The following is a 16,624-nucleotide window of genomic DNA, read 5'->3' as shown; positions in this document are numbered from 1 at the left end:
TATAATTATTGATGCATTCATGTGTTCATCACTTTAATGTTGCAGCTGCTGAAGGTGGAGTTACTTTTAATGCCTTTTGTAAATGGGTTAGGGTTAATATTACATCATTATTTTGTATTATTAATCTGGATCTGAAAAATAAATGTAGTGAATTAGAAGTATAAAGTAGCAGGACATGGAAGTACTCGAGTAAAGTGTATAAACTATAAAATGTACTACAGTGTGGTACTTGAGTAAATCTACTGTTTATGACATCATCAATCAATCAGCCAATCAGAGATCTACTGTTTCCACAGTGTGGCCTCTGATCTGGTGTGCTCTGGTTTGGTGCCAGTCCTCCTGCTGGTGAGCTCAGAGCTGAACCAGGATCAGGTGTCTATATTTATCTCAGATTAACAGCAGAGAGACTTCAGCAGACGCTCCTCACATGCTTTCACTCCCAACATCATGTCTGTCAGCAGCTCAGCGGCCGGCGGCCCCCCCTGGAGGAACAACAGCTTCATCCTGAGTGGGGGCAGAGACCCTCCTCTGTCTGACCAGGGAGAGACCATCATCGGAGTCTACCTGCTGCTGCTGGGTGGGTACACACAGGTCCACTATGTTTAGAGACTGAACCAGGAGCTGAGCGTCACTAAAAAAGACTCACTGTTTTTATAAATATATCTGTTTTATTCTGTGTTCAGTGAACTAAACAAACATATTAACAGTTTATCTTGATGTGATGTGAATTATCTGCTGAGGTTCAAGAATAAGTTAAACTTGTAAATGGTGAAGCTCAGTCTCCTGGTGTGACGTCTGTAGTAAAGTAATGGATTACTGTTTTTAATGGCGATAAAAACCATCTGACAGCTGCTGATTCTTCTGAGACAGACGGGATCTGAAACATGACGCGTCAATAACAACATGTTGATGCTGGTGATGAACTGATCATATTGATCTGCAGCAAGTCGTGATTCAACATCTGTCAGTGTTTTATTTTGTGTTTATTCTGCTGGGAACACTGTGTGTGTGTGTGTGTGTGTGTGTGTAGACGTGACAGTTGCCAGTCTCTGGTGTTTTCAGGTTGGCTGTCCTGGTTTGGAAACAGCATCGTCCTCTTCATCCTGTACAGACAGAGAGCCTCCCTGCAGCCAACAGACTACCTGACCTTTAACCTGGCCATCTCTGATGCCAGCATCTCAGTGTTCGGCTACTCCAGAGGCATCATCGAGATCTTCAACATCTTCCAGGACAGCGGCTACCTCATCTCCTCCATCTGGACATGCCAGGTACCAAATACCTGAGACACACCTAAAATATACCAGAGACACACCTGAAACACACCTGAGACACACCTGAAAAACACCTGAGACACACCTGAAACACATCTGAGACACACCTGAGACACACAAGTCACACAAGTGTGACACCAATCACAAGTGGACAGCTCCAGTACGTCTGTGATTGGATAAAAACGTTGCAAAGTCTGCAGTCTGTCTGCAAAGACAAAGTACGTTTTTGCTTTAAACCTGAATGTGATGGCCACAAATGAGACAAGAATTAGGTTGAAAAACATAAGATGTGTTTCTGGGGGTCGGGCCTCACCGATTACTGTACAAAAACACAACTTTATAACTTCATTCACTGATTTTGGTGAAACCTCCGGCTGCTCTGAGTTTCCTGATCGACAGATAGCTTTACTTGTTAACGTAAACACCAATTGCTGCTAACTGTAGCTGCTATTAGCTAATTAGCTCAGTCGTGCAGCTAGTGGTCTATTAGCTTTAAAGCTTAAATAAAGCTTTATTAAACCTCCTCCTCCCGGCAGTCCAAAGCTCCTGAGACTCCCCTGAGAGACACTCGAGACTCACCTGAAACTCACCTGAGAGGTTCAGACAAAGTGAAGAAGGTTTATTTCTCTGCATGTCTCACAGAGTCTGGAAAGGACCCTCATTATGGTTGAGTGAGTTTGAAGGAGACCTGAACTGTCCTGTTTGTCTCCTCCAGGTGGACGGGTTCTTCACGCTGCTGTTCGGTCTGAGCAGCATCAACACACTGACAGTGATCAGCATCACCCGCTACATCAAAGGATGTCACCCGAGCAGAGGTCACAGTCTGAACCTTCATACAGTTTATCAACCAGCAGCAGGAGACTCTGTGGAGGCTGCAGGGGCCTTGTTGGTCAAATCTCAGGGGTTCATCAATATTTTGAACACTGAATCAAAGATCCGGCTAGCTTAGCTTAGGTTAGTTTAGGTAGGTTGAGGCTGAGGTCAAACGTTTTAATGCTTTAACTGTATTATATACATTTTGATAAACCTTGGATTTAAAGGAAATCAGATTCTCTCAGCAGACCCCCTCCACCCCCCACCCTAATATTAAAAGAAATCCAAAAGTGTCCCACTTTATGTATTATGTCACATTTCCTGTAGCTTCATGAATGTGCAACTGTTGTTTAACAGCCTTCTACAAGTCTGTATTTCTGGTGGAGAATACTAAAGAATGCTACATCCCTTTTTTTAGTTTATTCAGTTTTTTACCAACAAGTCATCCAAATGAATAATTAATGAAATACATTGTCAACTGTTACGCATCACTGGTCCAAAACCAAAACCCTTTTGTGTTGTCACAGTGCTTAGGCACAAAAACAACTTGGTTAGGGGGCCTTTAAAATAATGACTACCTGGTTAAGAGCTCCTCCCTCTGTGGACTTTGTGTCTCTATAATAATGTCACACCGTGTCCTCACTGTTTGTTCCAGAGCATAAACAGATGCATTAAACTGGGACATCAATGTCCTCGTCAGAAGCATCGTGCAGTTTTCATTTGTCTTTCAATAACAATGAACTTTACTGTGATGTAATGAAAGGTTAAAGAGGGTGTTTGTGTGTGTTGTGTTTCAGCCCGTCACATCAGCTGGACCAGCGTGTCAATCTGTCTGCTGCTCATCTGGATCACAGCTGGATTCTGGTCTGGAGCCCCACTGCTCGGCTGGGGGAGCTACACAGGCAGGAAACCATCACCGCTACATAACCATCCTGACCCCTGACCTTCTACCTCTGACCCTAACTCCTGACCTCTGACCTGTGACCCCTCTACAGATCGTGGGTATGGAACCTGTGAGATTGACTGGGCCAAAGCGACCTACTCGAGCATCTACAGGTCCTACATCATCTCCATCTTCATCTTCTGCTTCTTCGTCCCAGTGCTCATCATGCTCTTCTGCTACGTCTCCATCATCAACACGGTGAAGAGAGGCAACGCTCTGTCAGCAGAGGGAGACCTGACCGACCGGCAGAGGAAGATCGAGAGAGACGTCACCATAGTGAGTCTTTACTGCACACAACTCCTTGTTAGGGATGCTAGTGCTATCGCTAACAGGCCTGCTACCAAGCCTGCAGCTGACACTGATTTTAACCCTTAACTGCCACATCCCATTAAGTTTAGAATTCGGCTGGATGTCAGATCGGCTGTCATTTGATGTTCATTTTGAGGTCACAACGTCTCATTAATCACCTTATTGATCAATAATCTGTCTGTTTGAGCTGTTCTGAGTCAGCTGGTTTTAAAATTACTGCAGCAGTATTTTAATAATACTGTGATTACGTGATTGACTTGTTTGTTGAATAAACTTTATTTGATTTGTCACTGAATAAACTAAACTGCCAATCACTGATTGAAAAAACTGAACTAGAAGAGACACTGTCTGCAGAGGTGGAGCAGTTAGCTGTAAGTGACAAGAGGCTAAGCTAGTGAAAAGGCTACAAGCTAATGCTGAAATTGTTTTAAAAAGATGAAGATGAGCAAATCAAACATGATAGCAGATAAGGAGAGTAATGAGTAATAAATAGACATCAGTTCTTCTGTTCTCAGAGCAGCAGAGCAGAATCAGGACCCTTCGCAAGACCCTCTTGAAACAAGTAGTTTAGTGATGGAGGCAGGACTTGCTGAAGGTGGACACACTGTTTTCTGGTTTTAGTAGATGGAGGTTTAATGTAAAGCTTCTTATTGGCTCTATAATCAATCGTCTCCTGTAGGTTTCCATAGTGATCTGTACAGCCTTCATCCTGGCGTGGTCTCCGTACGCTGTGGTATCCATGTGGTCCGCCTGGGGCTTCCACGTGCCCAACCTCACCAGCATCTTCACCCGTCTCTTCGCCAAGTCCGCCAGCTTCTACAACCCCCTCATCTACTTTGGACTGAGTTCCAAGTTCCGCAAAGACGTGGCCGTCCTGCTGCCCTGCACCCGCGACGCCAAAGACACCGTCAAGCTGAAGCGTTTCAAGTCGAAGGCCGACGGCCGGCCTGCCGTGGGCATTGGGGCTAAACTCAAAGTTCCTCTGAACCGGACAGAGAAGAAGTACTCGCCCAGGAACCAGCCTAACCCGGCCCCCAGCCCAGACTCTGGGATGGGAAGCCCGCCCTGCACACCGCCGCCCATCAACAAGGAGGTGTTCTACATCAACATGCCTCGCCCCTCTGAGGCCGGATCCGAGTCTGAATGGGAGAGACTCTAATGAACTCACCAGACCTGGAGGAAGACTAGCTGGTCTCTGATGGAACCAACCTGACCAGTTAAATCACGAACGAATGAAATGTGACGGACTAATTAATCTATTTCAGAGCTGATTAGCACTAAAACACACAAAGTGACTAGCCAAGCAACATGAAGGCTACAGACATCCCATAATGCAACACTCTCTGAAGGAGTTGGTGTTTCAGGGGGGACTCTGATTTTGTGAATGCATAATTGTCCTCGAATATAAGACGACCGCCACTTTTTCTAAAGACATTTCCAGGAAAAAGATTCGACTACTTTTAAAACAAGAATAATTGAATCAATAAGAATTCAATGTTTCCCCATCAGAGTGTTTTTCCCAGCCGTGTGATGAAGACTCTGAATTTAACAGTTAACTTAACGAATAAAGAAGAAGAAACCATAAAAACATGAAACGTTACTGAATACACTGGAAAAACAGTTTAGTTGTTTTTATTTCAGACTTTTGCTTCTAGACAGTTTTTGTTTTTGTTTTGCATCTTGTACTTTTTGCATTAACTGAAAAGATTGATTATCAAAACAGTTTATATACTACTAATGTTAATAATATTCATTTTCTGTTGATCAACTAATCAATGAAGCTTTAAAGGTTAAACATTCTCACAGAGCTGCTGTTGTTCTCCTTCAACATGGAAACCTGCAAATAACCTTCCCAGAACAGATCAATAGAAAAGAATGATCTCTCACCTGCAACAATTTGATTTGGGGTTTTGGAGGTCTGAGGTGTGTGGTCCAAGTGGTCCAAGACCCCCTCGGACTCCCTGTATTTCACACAGAAGATCATCCATCCTTCAATCACTTCCTGCAGATCAATAAACAAGAAACAAGTTGGAGTTTGTTCCTCTCATCAGAGAGTCAGCTGGTCCAGTCTGGGACTGTGGACTCTGTGATCCAGGTGTTCTCGTTGGGACAGTCCAGGTTCCTGTTCTTCCCTGTTGACAGATTTGATATCTGATTGATGTTTTCATGAAGTGAAGGATGAGACTGTTAAATTGTTGTGATCATTAGACTTTCATTACTTAACTAATTAATCAACGACAGAACACTAATGAGACATTTATGAGTTTGAAGTTCTCTGTTTTACAAAAACATGTTCGTTTGTATTTAAGGTGAATATTTATAATAAAACCTTTAGTGACAAACTGCTTCAGAACAATGTGACTGTCAGCGGGTCTCAACAGCGTAAAGTATGACCACACACACATAAAATGATAATAAATATACAAATGATATAAACAAATATATAAAGATCATCACATGTTAGTGCTCATGTGCGTATTATATATATGAATATACACAAGCAGCAACAACAGCAATAATAATAATAATAATAATAATAATAATAGTAATTATCAGCGGTGGAAGATGATAAGATAAAACTTTATTTAAATTCGTGTGTTACAGCAGACGAGAGTAGAAAATAACAAATAAACATAAGAAATTGTGCAAATGTACAAAAAATAGTGGATCCAAGAAAGCACATAAAAGTAGCAGTACCAGAGTGTAGAAATACTCTGTTACAAGTAAAAGTACTAAAGTACAAGTTAGCAGTATAAATAGTATGACATAGTATTAGTATTAGTATCTGTAAAGTAACTGCAGCTGTCAGATAAATGTAGTGCAATAATAATAATAAAGATTACCAAATAATAATACTGATAATTAGCAGTAGTACTATTGGTAGTAGTAGTAGTAGCTTATATGTGCACTGTAAATAAATATGATAAATATGATATGATATATGATAAATATGATATCAGTCTGTTCAATCTGTGTCTCCTCACGTGAGCAGCTATTTTAAAGCTTCATCACCGAAGTCCTCCGACAGCAGCCGAGCAGTTCCGATGAGGAGTCAGATTGGCTCCCTCCTCCTCCTCCTCCTCCTCCTCTCTCTCAGCATTCATTCCCCGCCAGAGGATCTGAGAATGAGTCCACTGTCCGCTGCTCTGTGACGGAGGACCCTCAGCAGAACAAACCGGAACCCGGAGCCGAACCCGGAGCGGGACACTCCTCAGCCCGCGGTGAGTCTCGTCGATCTCTTATCGGTTTGCAACTGACGTGTTATCGACGAATCAGAGCTGTGATCGATCCGCGGGCCGTGACGGTCTCTCTGCAGCTTCACTCATTCAGAAACTGATCAGCGACCCGTCAGTCATCCGGTGACGTCACCAGTGGTCAGACCATACAGAGCCTGATGGACGCAGATCTATTGATCAGCTAATCGATGTGTCAGCAAGTGTATGAACAGGCCAGCACACACACACGCACGCGCACACACACACACACACACACTTTAAGAAGCAGTCTGGGTGCATTACATCATGCAGTCATTTCTGCTCTGTGGTGGAGTAGTGTGTGTGTGTGTGTGTGTGATGTCATCCATTACCTGTGTGAAGGGGTGGAGCTTGTATCAATTGTATCAGTGACATCACACCACCTGTGAAATATTACATCATTAAATGAATTTGCCAAAGCAGCAAATATAATATGTAGACAGACAGACAGACTATAGACAGACCGACAGACTGTAGACAGACAGACAGACTATAGACAGACCGATGGACTATAGACAGACCGACAGACTGTAGACAGACAGACGGACTGTAGACAGACAGACAGACAGACGGACTATAGACAGGCCGATGGACTGTAGACAGACAGACAGACTGTAGACAGACAGACGGACTGTAGACAGACAGACAGACAGACGGACTATAGACAGACAGACTGACTGTAGACAGACAGACAGACAGACGGATTGTAGACAGACAGACACACTGTAGACAGACAGACAGACCGGCTGTAGACAGACAGACAGACGGACGGACTGTAGATAGACAGACTGGCTGTAGACAGAAAGACACACAGACAGACAGACAGACGGACGGACTGTAGATAGACAGACAGACAGACAGACAGACAGACGGACTGTAGATAGACAGACCAGCTGTAGACAGACAGACGGACTGTAGACAGACAGACAAACAGACGGACTATAGACAGACCAATGGACTGTAGACAGACCAATGGACTGTAGACAGACAGACAGACAGATGGACGACAGACGGACTGTAGACAGACTGTAGACAGACAGACAAACACACAGACGGACTTTAGACAGACAGACAGACAGACAGACAGACAGACAGACTATAGACAGGCCGATGAACTGTAGACAGACAGACAGACTGTAGGCAGACAGACGGATTGTAGACAGAAACCGACTGTAGACAGACAGACACTGCAGACAGACAGACTGACGGACTGTAGACAAACAGACAGACCGGCTGTAGACAGACAGACAGACGGACAGACAGACGGACTGTAGATAGACAGACTGGCTGTAGACAGACAGACAGACAGACAGACCGGCTGTAGACAGACAAACAGACACACTGTAGACAAACAGACAGACTGTAGACAGACAGACAGACTGTAGAAAGACAGACGGACTGTAGACAGACAGACAGACTGTAGACAGAGTGTAGACAGACACACTGTAGACAGACAGACAGACCGGCTGTAGACAGACAGACAGACAGGCTGTAGACAGACAGACGGACGGACTGTAGATAGACAGACACACAGACAGACGGACTGTAGATAGACAGACCGGCTGTAGATAGACAGACAAACAGACAGACTGTAGACAGACAGACAGACGACAGACGGACTGTAGACAGACTGTAGACAGACAGACAAACAGACAGACAGACTATAGACAGACAGACAGACTGCAGACAGACAGACAGGCAGACAGACAGGAGGTTTTCAGACAACAAATCTGACTCCTCTGAAAATAAATAGATCAGTTCATGAAAACACAGCAGCCAATCACTGCTCATGATTCTCTGATTCAGAGGGCTGCATGGACTGAGCAGGACTCCTCAGACCTGGACATGCATGTCCTTCAGAGGACTGAAGTCTGAACCTACTCGTCCTCCATCAGTGAGAAAAATGAGACCTAATAGTTCCAGGAACTAAGAAGCCTCAGGAGCTGAACACATTCCTGTTTGTTTCAACCTTATCTGAAAAACGGTGTAGATTCATCAGATTATACAGATTGTTGTTGTTTGTGTTTGTGATGTTTGAGTTGCTGTAAAGGACGGAAGACTCTGCTGAGTGTTGGCGGTTATTTATTTCTGCTTCAGTCTATAAAAACCATGAAACTACCCGCTAATATAATAGATTTCTCTTGTTCACTCGTGAGCTCTGTCTACCTCTCTCCCTCTAGTTTGTTATTTTGTTGGACCATGAAGCCAGCTACGTAAAACTTTGTTTTTAACGTCAGGTAACTTTTGAATGAAGGTTTGTCTACCTCCACCTGTTCAAACTTACTCAAGTGAGGTGGTGCCACACTGCTACAGCTAGCAGTGAAAGCTAAAGTTAGCATACAAACAATGAGAGTTTCAGATCTGTATTTCACTCGTTTCCTGACGAGGCCAATGAGAGCACAGCTGGATGGTCAGTAAAATAGCAACTGAGTGCAACAAGCTAATGTTGCTAACGTTCGCCACACCAGACAGTGATCACCTGTCTAACCATATACTGTGACCCCAACACTGCATCACATTACCTGAACATGAACCCTTCAAGTGCTGCACTCAGTTTTAGAAAAACAAAACTAAATACATAGCGTCCCATGGGTACTTCAAGGGACCTGGGACCTGGTTAGAGCATTCAAAATAAAACAGACCACTTTAGAAAGCTGAGCCGTGACTGACACTGATCAGCAACACTTGCTAGACTCACTCATAGATGACAATGAATTTGTGCAAACACAGTAAAATGACTGCAGTGGTAAGAATCAGTAGGTGCAGCTACACATATTTATTTTCATTGTAATTATTTAATTATATTTTAAATTTGTCAACATGTGTTCTTTTAAAATGTGTCCTATAAATAAACTGATAAATACATAAAACAAATATCAACAGCTATGAAGATGTCCTCACGTGCGACTCATGTAGAGTCCCCACAAAGACAGCAGGGTCAGGTGTGTCTGAGCATGCTCACAGCATGAAGGGACACTGGTTTCCATGGTTACCATTTGTTAGGCAGCTGAAAGGAGATGAAAGAAAGTGAAGGTTGTTGTTGTTGGGAACAGTGCCCCCTACAGGCTGCGTAGCTCATCACAAACAACACCCTGATCATTTATCTCTTCCCACAGTCTGAACATGCCCAGCTTGTCCTGACAGTTCACCCTCTGAGGAGCAGGACTGACAGTCTGATGTTTCTGTCTGTGGACAGAAGGGTTAACTACCCCTGACCCTCCTGAGGCCCCGCCTCCTGTTTTTATTCACATTTTCAATTTGCTCATAAAAAACACCAGAAATAAAAAAAGTGTAAATATCAGTAAAAAGTGTTTCCTGTTGTATAAGAGCTATTCACACAACTGCCTGTCTGTCTGTCTGTCTGCCTGCCTGCCTGCCTGCCTGCCTGCCTGCCTGCCTGTCTGTCTGTCTGTCTGCCTGTCTGTCTGCAAACACATCATGTGGTCACAGTAATCTGATTACTCTTTACAGGAAACATTCAGTTAGCTCTTGCTTGTAGTAACATTACATAATGTGCTGTAGGACACACACACACACACACACTTTCTCTCCTAGCAACAGTAACCATGTTCAGTTCCGTGGGCAGCAGAGCGTGATGTAAAGGCTGGCTGTGTTACCATGGTGATGCCCTCTGAGTACTGCAGCTCTCACGCTCAGACATCCAGATGTTCCCTGACACACATTCACGTTTCCTCTAAAGGGGTCCCAGTTCTGATGATCTGATAAACATCTCAGGGAATCTGCTGAGAGCTGAGAGAGGTTGGAGGTTTTCACATTCACTTCAATGCAGTCAGAGTTTGATCACGGTCACAAATACACCAGACCACACCTGACCACACCCAGCTTTTTCATGGTTATGATTAGAGGTTCAGCAGACTTGCAGCAGTGCTTTTCATAATATAATGTGTTTCATTTTTCTGTAAATTAAAAAAAGGGTCTTAAGTTATCAGTTATGGTATCAGTATGTTATCAGTTATGGTATTATGGTATCAGTACTGAAACTCAGGTATCTTATTGGCACGAGGTTTTGAAATGACAGCCAGACCTGGAGAGGAAGCAAGCACTTTGACTGGACGGCTGAGGGTGGAAGTGACGTTCAGCCGTGATGGCTGCTGATTGGTCGAAGGACAAACGTCCTCTGTCTCTCTCTCCAGGTCAGCCATGCCGTTGGTGAAGCGGATTATTGAACCCAGATATTTGTGTCGCGGCGCTCTGCCTGATGGGGTCGCCAGTGAGCTGGAGTGTGTCACCAACAGCACCCTGGCTGCTGTCATCAAACAGCTTGGAGGACTCAGTGAGTGCTGGTTATCATTGTAACTCTGGTTCTATGGCCACAGGGGACAAGTATGTAGCATACACCATGCCACACGCCACTGCATTTATAGCCTAAGCTAATTTGCTTATACATAATACATTCTTATTCAATTGGTTTATTGTGTTAACTCACACTTCATGTTATAATCCGTCCACACTGTACGGATTGATCGACCGGTCACAATGTGATGATCACACAGAACCCCAATTTTATTTTATCAGAAATCACAAATTTGCCAAATTCGCCCAAAATGTCTGACAGAAATCCATCCTTTTTGATGGTTTGGGCCATTAATCAGGCATTGTGACCCCCCCCCCCCCCCCCAACGTGCAGGCCGGCATGCAGAGGACATCTTCGGTGAGCTGTTCACGGAGGCCAACAGTTTCTACCTGAGGATGAACAGCCTGCAGGAGCGAGTGGACCTGCTGGCAGTGAAGGTCACACAGCTGGACTCCACCGTGGAGGAAGGTGAATAATAAACACTGCTGCTGTCAGAACATGTCAATGTTACAGCAACCACATCCAAACACCCACACTACACCACCCATCCATCCTTCTTCTTCAGACTTAGCTTCCTGTTCACCATGACACTAGACCACACCACTGCACAGATCCAATGCTCCATTTCACCCTCATTCACGAACAGCATCCCAAGAATTCTTTTCTTGGTTCCACTGTGCAAACCATGTACATGTAATATTACTGCCATACCACAAACAACCACTAGCTGGATAATAACTTTACTACTTCTAGTCCTTATGTATAGTAACAGTACTGCTTGTGATGTAGTATCTCTGCAGGATATCAACATGAGGAAGGCCTTCAGGAGCAGTACCATCCAGGACCAGCAGGTAGTATCACGGAGCTCCATCCTCAACCCAGTGCTGGAAATGTACCAACGCTGCGACAAACCACCACCCCTCAACATCCTGACTCCCTACAGGTCAGTTTAAACCCCATCCCTCAACATCCTGACTCCCTACAGGTCAGTTTAAACCACACCCCCTCAACATCCTGACTCCCTACAGGTCAGTTTAAACCCCATCCCTCAACATCCTGACACCCTGATACAGGAACTGATGTCTGCATGTCGAAGCAGACATTCAAATGCAAAGTTGTACTATAATAGACAATAAATAAATACAAACTTGAAGTGTGTGTGTGTGTGCAGGGATGATAAGAAGGACGGTCTGAAGTTCTACACCGACCCGTCTTACTTCTTCAGCCTGTGGAAGGAAAAGATGCTGCAGGCCACCGAGAACAAACGCAAAGAGAAGAGACGACAGAAGGTGAATCCATTTATCTGTCTGTCCCTAGTCACTCAGTTTCTGAACATCACATCCAGCATTTCTGAAAACAGCAATGTGGTAAATAGAATAAAAAAGCGGAAATTTGTATATCCAGGAACAGAAGCATGTGGAGGAGTCTTCAGGACGGGAGGTGAAGAAGGTGAGTTTTTCATTCTCTGATTTTTTGATGATTATACTGTAGATTCATTCATACATTGTCAGCAGGTAATCTATAAAGAAAACCCGAAAATGTTGTGGTGTGATAGTTTAACTACTTTTGTGTTACAATAAGCTTTACATTCCTTCTGATGAATATTTCTGGAGGCTGCTGACTGTGACCTGTCATGAGACTTTCAAATCACCAGAGATACTGAATATAAGAAACATACAGACATTTACCAGAGAAACTTAAATGACCATAAATACAAAACATACAATATTTCAACCAACATTTAATATTCTTTGGCAAAATGTGTGCACGGTCATGCCAGAAACATATTTGGTCCCCAACCAAAGTTGGGGAACTACTGTGGCTGGAGAGCTAACTGCTCACATGCTATGTAGCTGGGACATGCTAGTGCTAGTTTGTCACAGTCGGGTCACAATAGGTCTTAGTCACCAACACTAGTCTCCAGAGTTTATAAACAGCTGTATCAGCATGATGTCCTCCATGTCTCTAACTGTGTGTGAACCAGCTCTTTGTTGTGGAGCAGTTTACACTCTAACAGTGAGCTTCACTAAAACTGATGGTGACACACAGCTAATGACCTACGCTAGCTTCCTGCATGTTGGCCACTGTGACTACTCATTACAGCACCTGCGATGCTAACGTTGGCCAAGATAGTGTTGCAAAGTTAGACACTCCAACCAGGATGTGAGCCTTGTTCTTCTATTACAGAAGACAACATACAAGTCCATTAAGAGCTTCACCACCGCACTCAGATAATATATAATACAACCCCTGCCTGTAGTGTTACATACATTAAAGTGTCACAGCCTCAGTCTTCATAATAACCATAACCACAGTGACAATCATAACCGTCAATCATTAGGAAAAGGTTCCCACTGCAACCCTTCAGGGGCTAAGAGCAGGAACTCTACCTGATGGTGTGTTGAAGGAGATGAGTGAAACCTAAATATGAGAAACATAAGTCACATGATCATTTCACTCAGACACCTGAGCCTTCCTGAACACCTCCGTCCAGAACATTAAACATGGTGACGTTCTTCTTCCTGTGAAGGTCAGGAAAGCTCGTAACAGACGGCAGGAGTGGAACCTGATGGCATACGACAAGGAGCTCCGCCCAGACGCTCGAGTGACACCGTCACCTTACCACACGTCCGACGGCTCAATGTCTCCTGACAGGTACACACACTGAATGTGAAGTCACATTACAGCTTCCTGTTCCACCCCTTCAGTGTAAATATATGCAGTCTGGACCTGACCACAAAATCATCCGATATTAGCTCATTGCAGATGTATCGGTGTAGATGTCAGCTAATACATAACAAAAAACTGAAGTAGAGCAATGCTTTGAAACAGTGTCTTCATTAATAGTTCATCCACCAGAGAAAAGTGACGGCTACCTCTCTGAACAGCTGTAGCTCGCTCACCTGTGGTGTCCACACAGACTGCTGTCTGTCTACAGGGCCATCAATAATACAAGGATTCATTTTAGTTCACTGTAAATGCAATTTCTATTTAGTTTAGACAGAAAAGGGTTAAGAGCGGGCACCCAGGTAGCTCCATGTATCAAGGCTAAGTCCTCACACTTTGCTGCATGCATCAATAACAGCATGAACATCGGCCGATGACTCATTTTCAGATGTAAACTCAGTGTCTGCCTCTAAAATCCAGTATCGGTCGCCCCACTACCAGGTCAGGGATGTCAGACGACCCCTCCTTCCCTGCCAGCCCCCACCAGCATGATGGCAAGGGGCATGATGGGAAGGATCATGTCACCATGGCGACCGGTCAGACTCAGTCATTGGACCGCGCACTCCGACCCGCCTCTGCATCCTCTGCGGTCGCCACGGCAACCGGCCGGCAGCACTCACTTGGCCGCAACCAGCCGCATCATCATCACCACTACCAGCCGCCACTCGCCGGCTCAGCCAATCAGAACGGAACACGGGCCAACGCTAGCAAGGAGGCCAAGTATACACACACACACACACACACACACACACACACAGAGTTCACAGTTCCATCGGCCGACTCATGTTTGACCTTTGACCTCCACCTCTCTTCAGTGACCATCAGATCCCTCCGGCCCCGCCACCCCCCCCCCCCTCTCATGCCATCAGTGGGACAGATGGCGTTCCTCAACAGCTCCACCCACACCGCTGCCATGCACCCTGCAGCTGCTCCTGGTAACCAAGGTAACAGACATTTTGTTTTTTTAACTTCTTTTTTCTTACTATATTCTTTTTTACACTAACCCTTGTCGTGATGTTTCCTGCTTCTCTAGGTGGCGCTGCTGTCCTCTCCCGCCCCTACAGCCCCTCCCCTCCCCCGCCTCCCCCGGCGAACTATGTTCCCTCCCCCTCCCGGCCTGGTGGCCAGGCCCCGCCCTTGGCTGCTGTTGCGCCCCCATTGCCCCCGGCGACGGACGGCAGAAAGCCTCCCAGTGGACCGAACGTGCCGATGAACGACGCTCGCAGCGACCTGCTGGCCGCCATACGCAGAGGTCAGCTGTTATACTGTTAACATACATGTGTACTAATACTGCTGTTATGGTACTAGTCAGATGTTTCAGGTGGATATCAGTATCACTTCTGTGCATCCATTACATAGATATTTCCAAAGCCAGCTATCCACTAACAATGGTTTATACTTTCTGTTCGGCTCATAGAGCATACAGTACAAAGATGACAGTAGCTGTGTGACTTCATGTGTAATTATTATTGTGGTATTTGTAAGGTGGCTAACAGAACCATAAGTGACGATACTTGGACGAAAGGATGGAGCTGGGGATCTGAGAACCCGAAGACAATATGTACGCCTACCTATACCTGCAACCTGACTGCACCTGGCTGCTGGCTATGCCATGCAAAGTAGATGCTAACAAAGTTAGCTTGTAAACGTACTTACCAGAGAAAAAAAGCATACCATGTTTTATCGTCTATTTTACTCTAAATCTAAAATCTCTTGAGACCATAAACTCATTACAAAATGTTTACCGAGGTAATAAATCAAGTGAGAGGTAGGGTTATTTTCTCATAGACTTATACATCACCTTACAGTCAGACTTCTTTTTGCAACCAATGGAGTCTCCACCAGCTGGCCATTAGAAAGAATGCAGGTTTAAGGCACTTCCACATTGGCTTCACTTTTCAGACCTGGAGGTTGGTGCTTGGTTACATACTGTCCCTGGACATCACCTAGAACTCATAGAACCAGAGTTACATACTGTCTCTGAAGGTCACCTAGAACTCATAGAACCAGCGTTACCTACTGTCTCTGGAGGTCAGCTAGAACTCTGGTCTGCTCTTCTGGTTTCTCCTGGTCTGCAGGGATCCAGCTGAGGAAGGTTCAGGAGCAGCGTGAGCAGGAGGAGGCCAAGAAACGGGAGCCCACAGGAAATGATGTCGCCACCATCCTGTCGCGACGCATCGCAGTGGAGTACAGCGAATCAGAGGAGGAGTCCGAACCTGAGGACCAGGAGTGGTCTGACTGAGGAGAGGAGGAGGCTCACAGTCTGATGCTTCAACATCAACATTAAGACAGACCTCAGATCAGTCAAAACCTAAAACTAACAGGAAATAAAGCACCAATAAAATCACTGGAATAAGTTTTGGATGGACGATAAAAACACCCTCAATAAAAACAAAGTCTTGAAAAAATATTTAGAAAATGCAAAACTAGTTAATTATGTTACTTAATTATTAATTATTTTATCGTAATTAGTAAATATTATTAGTTAATTATTCTCATCACCAATTAATGTATTTATTATTTTCAACCTGCTAGAGGCGGAGCCTAAAGGTGGATGTGGTCCAACATTTTAGTCCAGAGTGAGACATCTTTACTGATCCAGTTCCAGTTATCGACATTTCTGCAACTCAAGGACATTTAATATCACAACTTTATGTACCTCCAGTAACTGCAGCTCAAAGAGGGCATATAATATATATATATATATATATATACGTAACCTCAGCTAAATGAGAACACGTCACACATATGAATTCTTCTTACACAAAAACAATCTCTCTGGAGGACGAACCCTTTAGATCTGAACGATAGGACAAACTGTGGGGGCGCTAACCGGACGACGCTACAACATTTCTTGTTCAAATGATAAAAATGTCAGTAGTAACCAAAGACCTCAGTAAATATTTGGTATTTTAACGATTTTAAGTGAATGATCGGTGGACGTGAGCAGCAGGTCCTCGTCTCCTGGTTTCTGACTTTGTTCAATGGAGTT

At 44.5% G+C, this 16,624-nt stretch overlaps 1 protein-coding gene and 1 pseudogene across 1 annotated transcript; both read left to right on the top strand.

The window, feature by feature from the left end:
• The first annotated feature begins 447 nt into the window (after nt 1-447).
• On the top strand, nt 448-4,495 carry opn6a (opsin 6, group member a). Its single transcript, XM_070914940.1, has 6 exons — nt 448-577; nt 1,063-1,268; nt 1,987-2,086; nt 2,882-2,986; nt 3,080-3,303; nt 4,016-4,495. Exons 1-6 carry the CDS (start codon nt 448-450, stop codon nt 4,493-4,495), a joined length of 1,245 nt encoding a protein of 414 aa, XP_070771041.1.
• A 1,863-nt stretch (nt 4,496-6,358) lies between these two features.
• Nucleotides 6,359-15,874, top strand: LOC139292592 (actin-binding protein WASF3-like; annotated as a pseudogene).
• The last annotated feature ends 750 nt before the right edge of the window (nt 15,875-16,624 follow it).

Source organism: Enoplosus armatus, chromosome 2, assembly GCF_043641665.1.
Source record: "Enoplosus armatus isolate fEnoArm2 chromosome 2, fEnoArm2.hap1, whole genome shotgun sequence".
Classification (NCBI taxonomy): domain Eukaryota; kingdom Metazoa; phylum Chordata; class Actinopteri; order Centrarchiformes; family Enoplosidae; genus Enoplosus; species Enoplosus armatus.
Note: the sequence above shows the minus strand (reverse complement) of the source record. Positions and strands in the feature narration are given on the sequence as shown.

Bases quoted from the DNA above. Each gene is read 5' to 3' on its own strand.
- opn6a (XM_070914940.1), top strand. From the start codon at position 448: ATGTCTGTCAGCAGCTCAGCGGCCGGCGGCCCCCCCTGGAGGAACAAC. The intron at 2,087-2,881 runs GTCACAGTCTGA...GTTGTGTTTCAG, and splicing joins AGGATGTCACCCGAGCAGAG to CCCGTCACATCAGCTGGACC. The intron at 3,304-4,015 runs GTGAGTCTTTAC...CGTCTCCTGTAG, and splicing joins TCGAGAGAGACGTCACCATA to GTTTCCATAGTGATCTGTAC.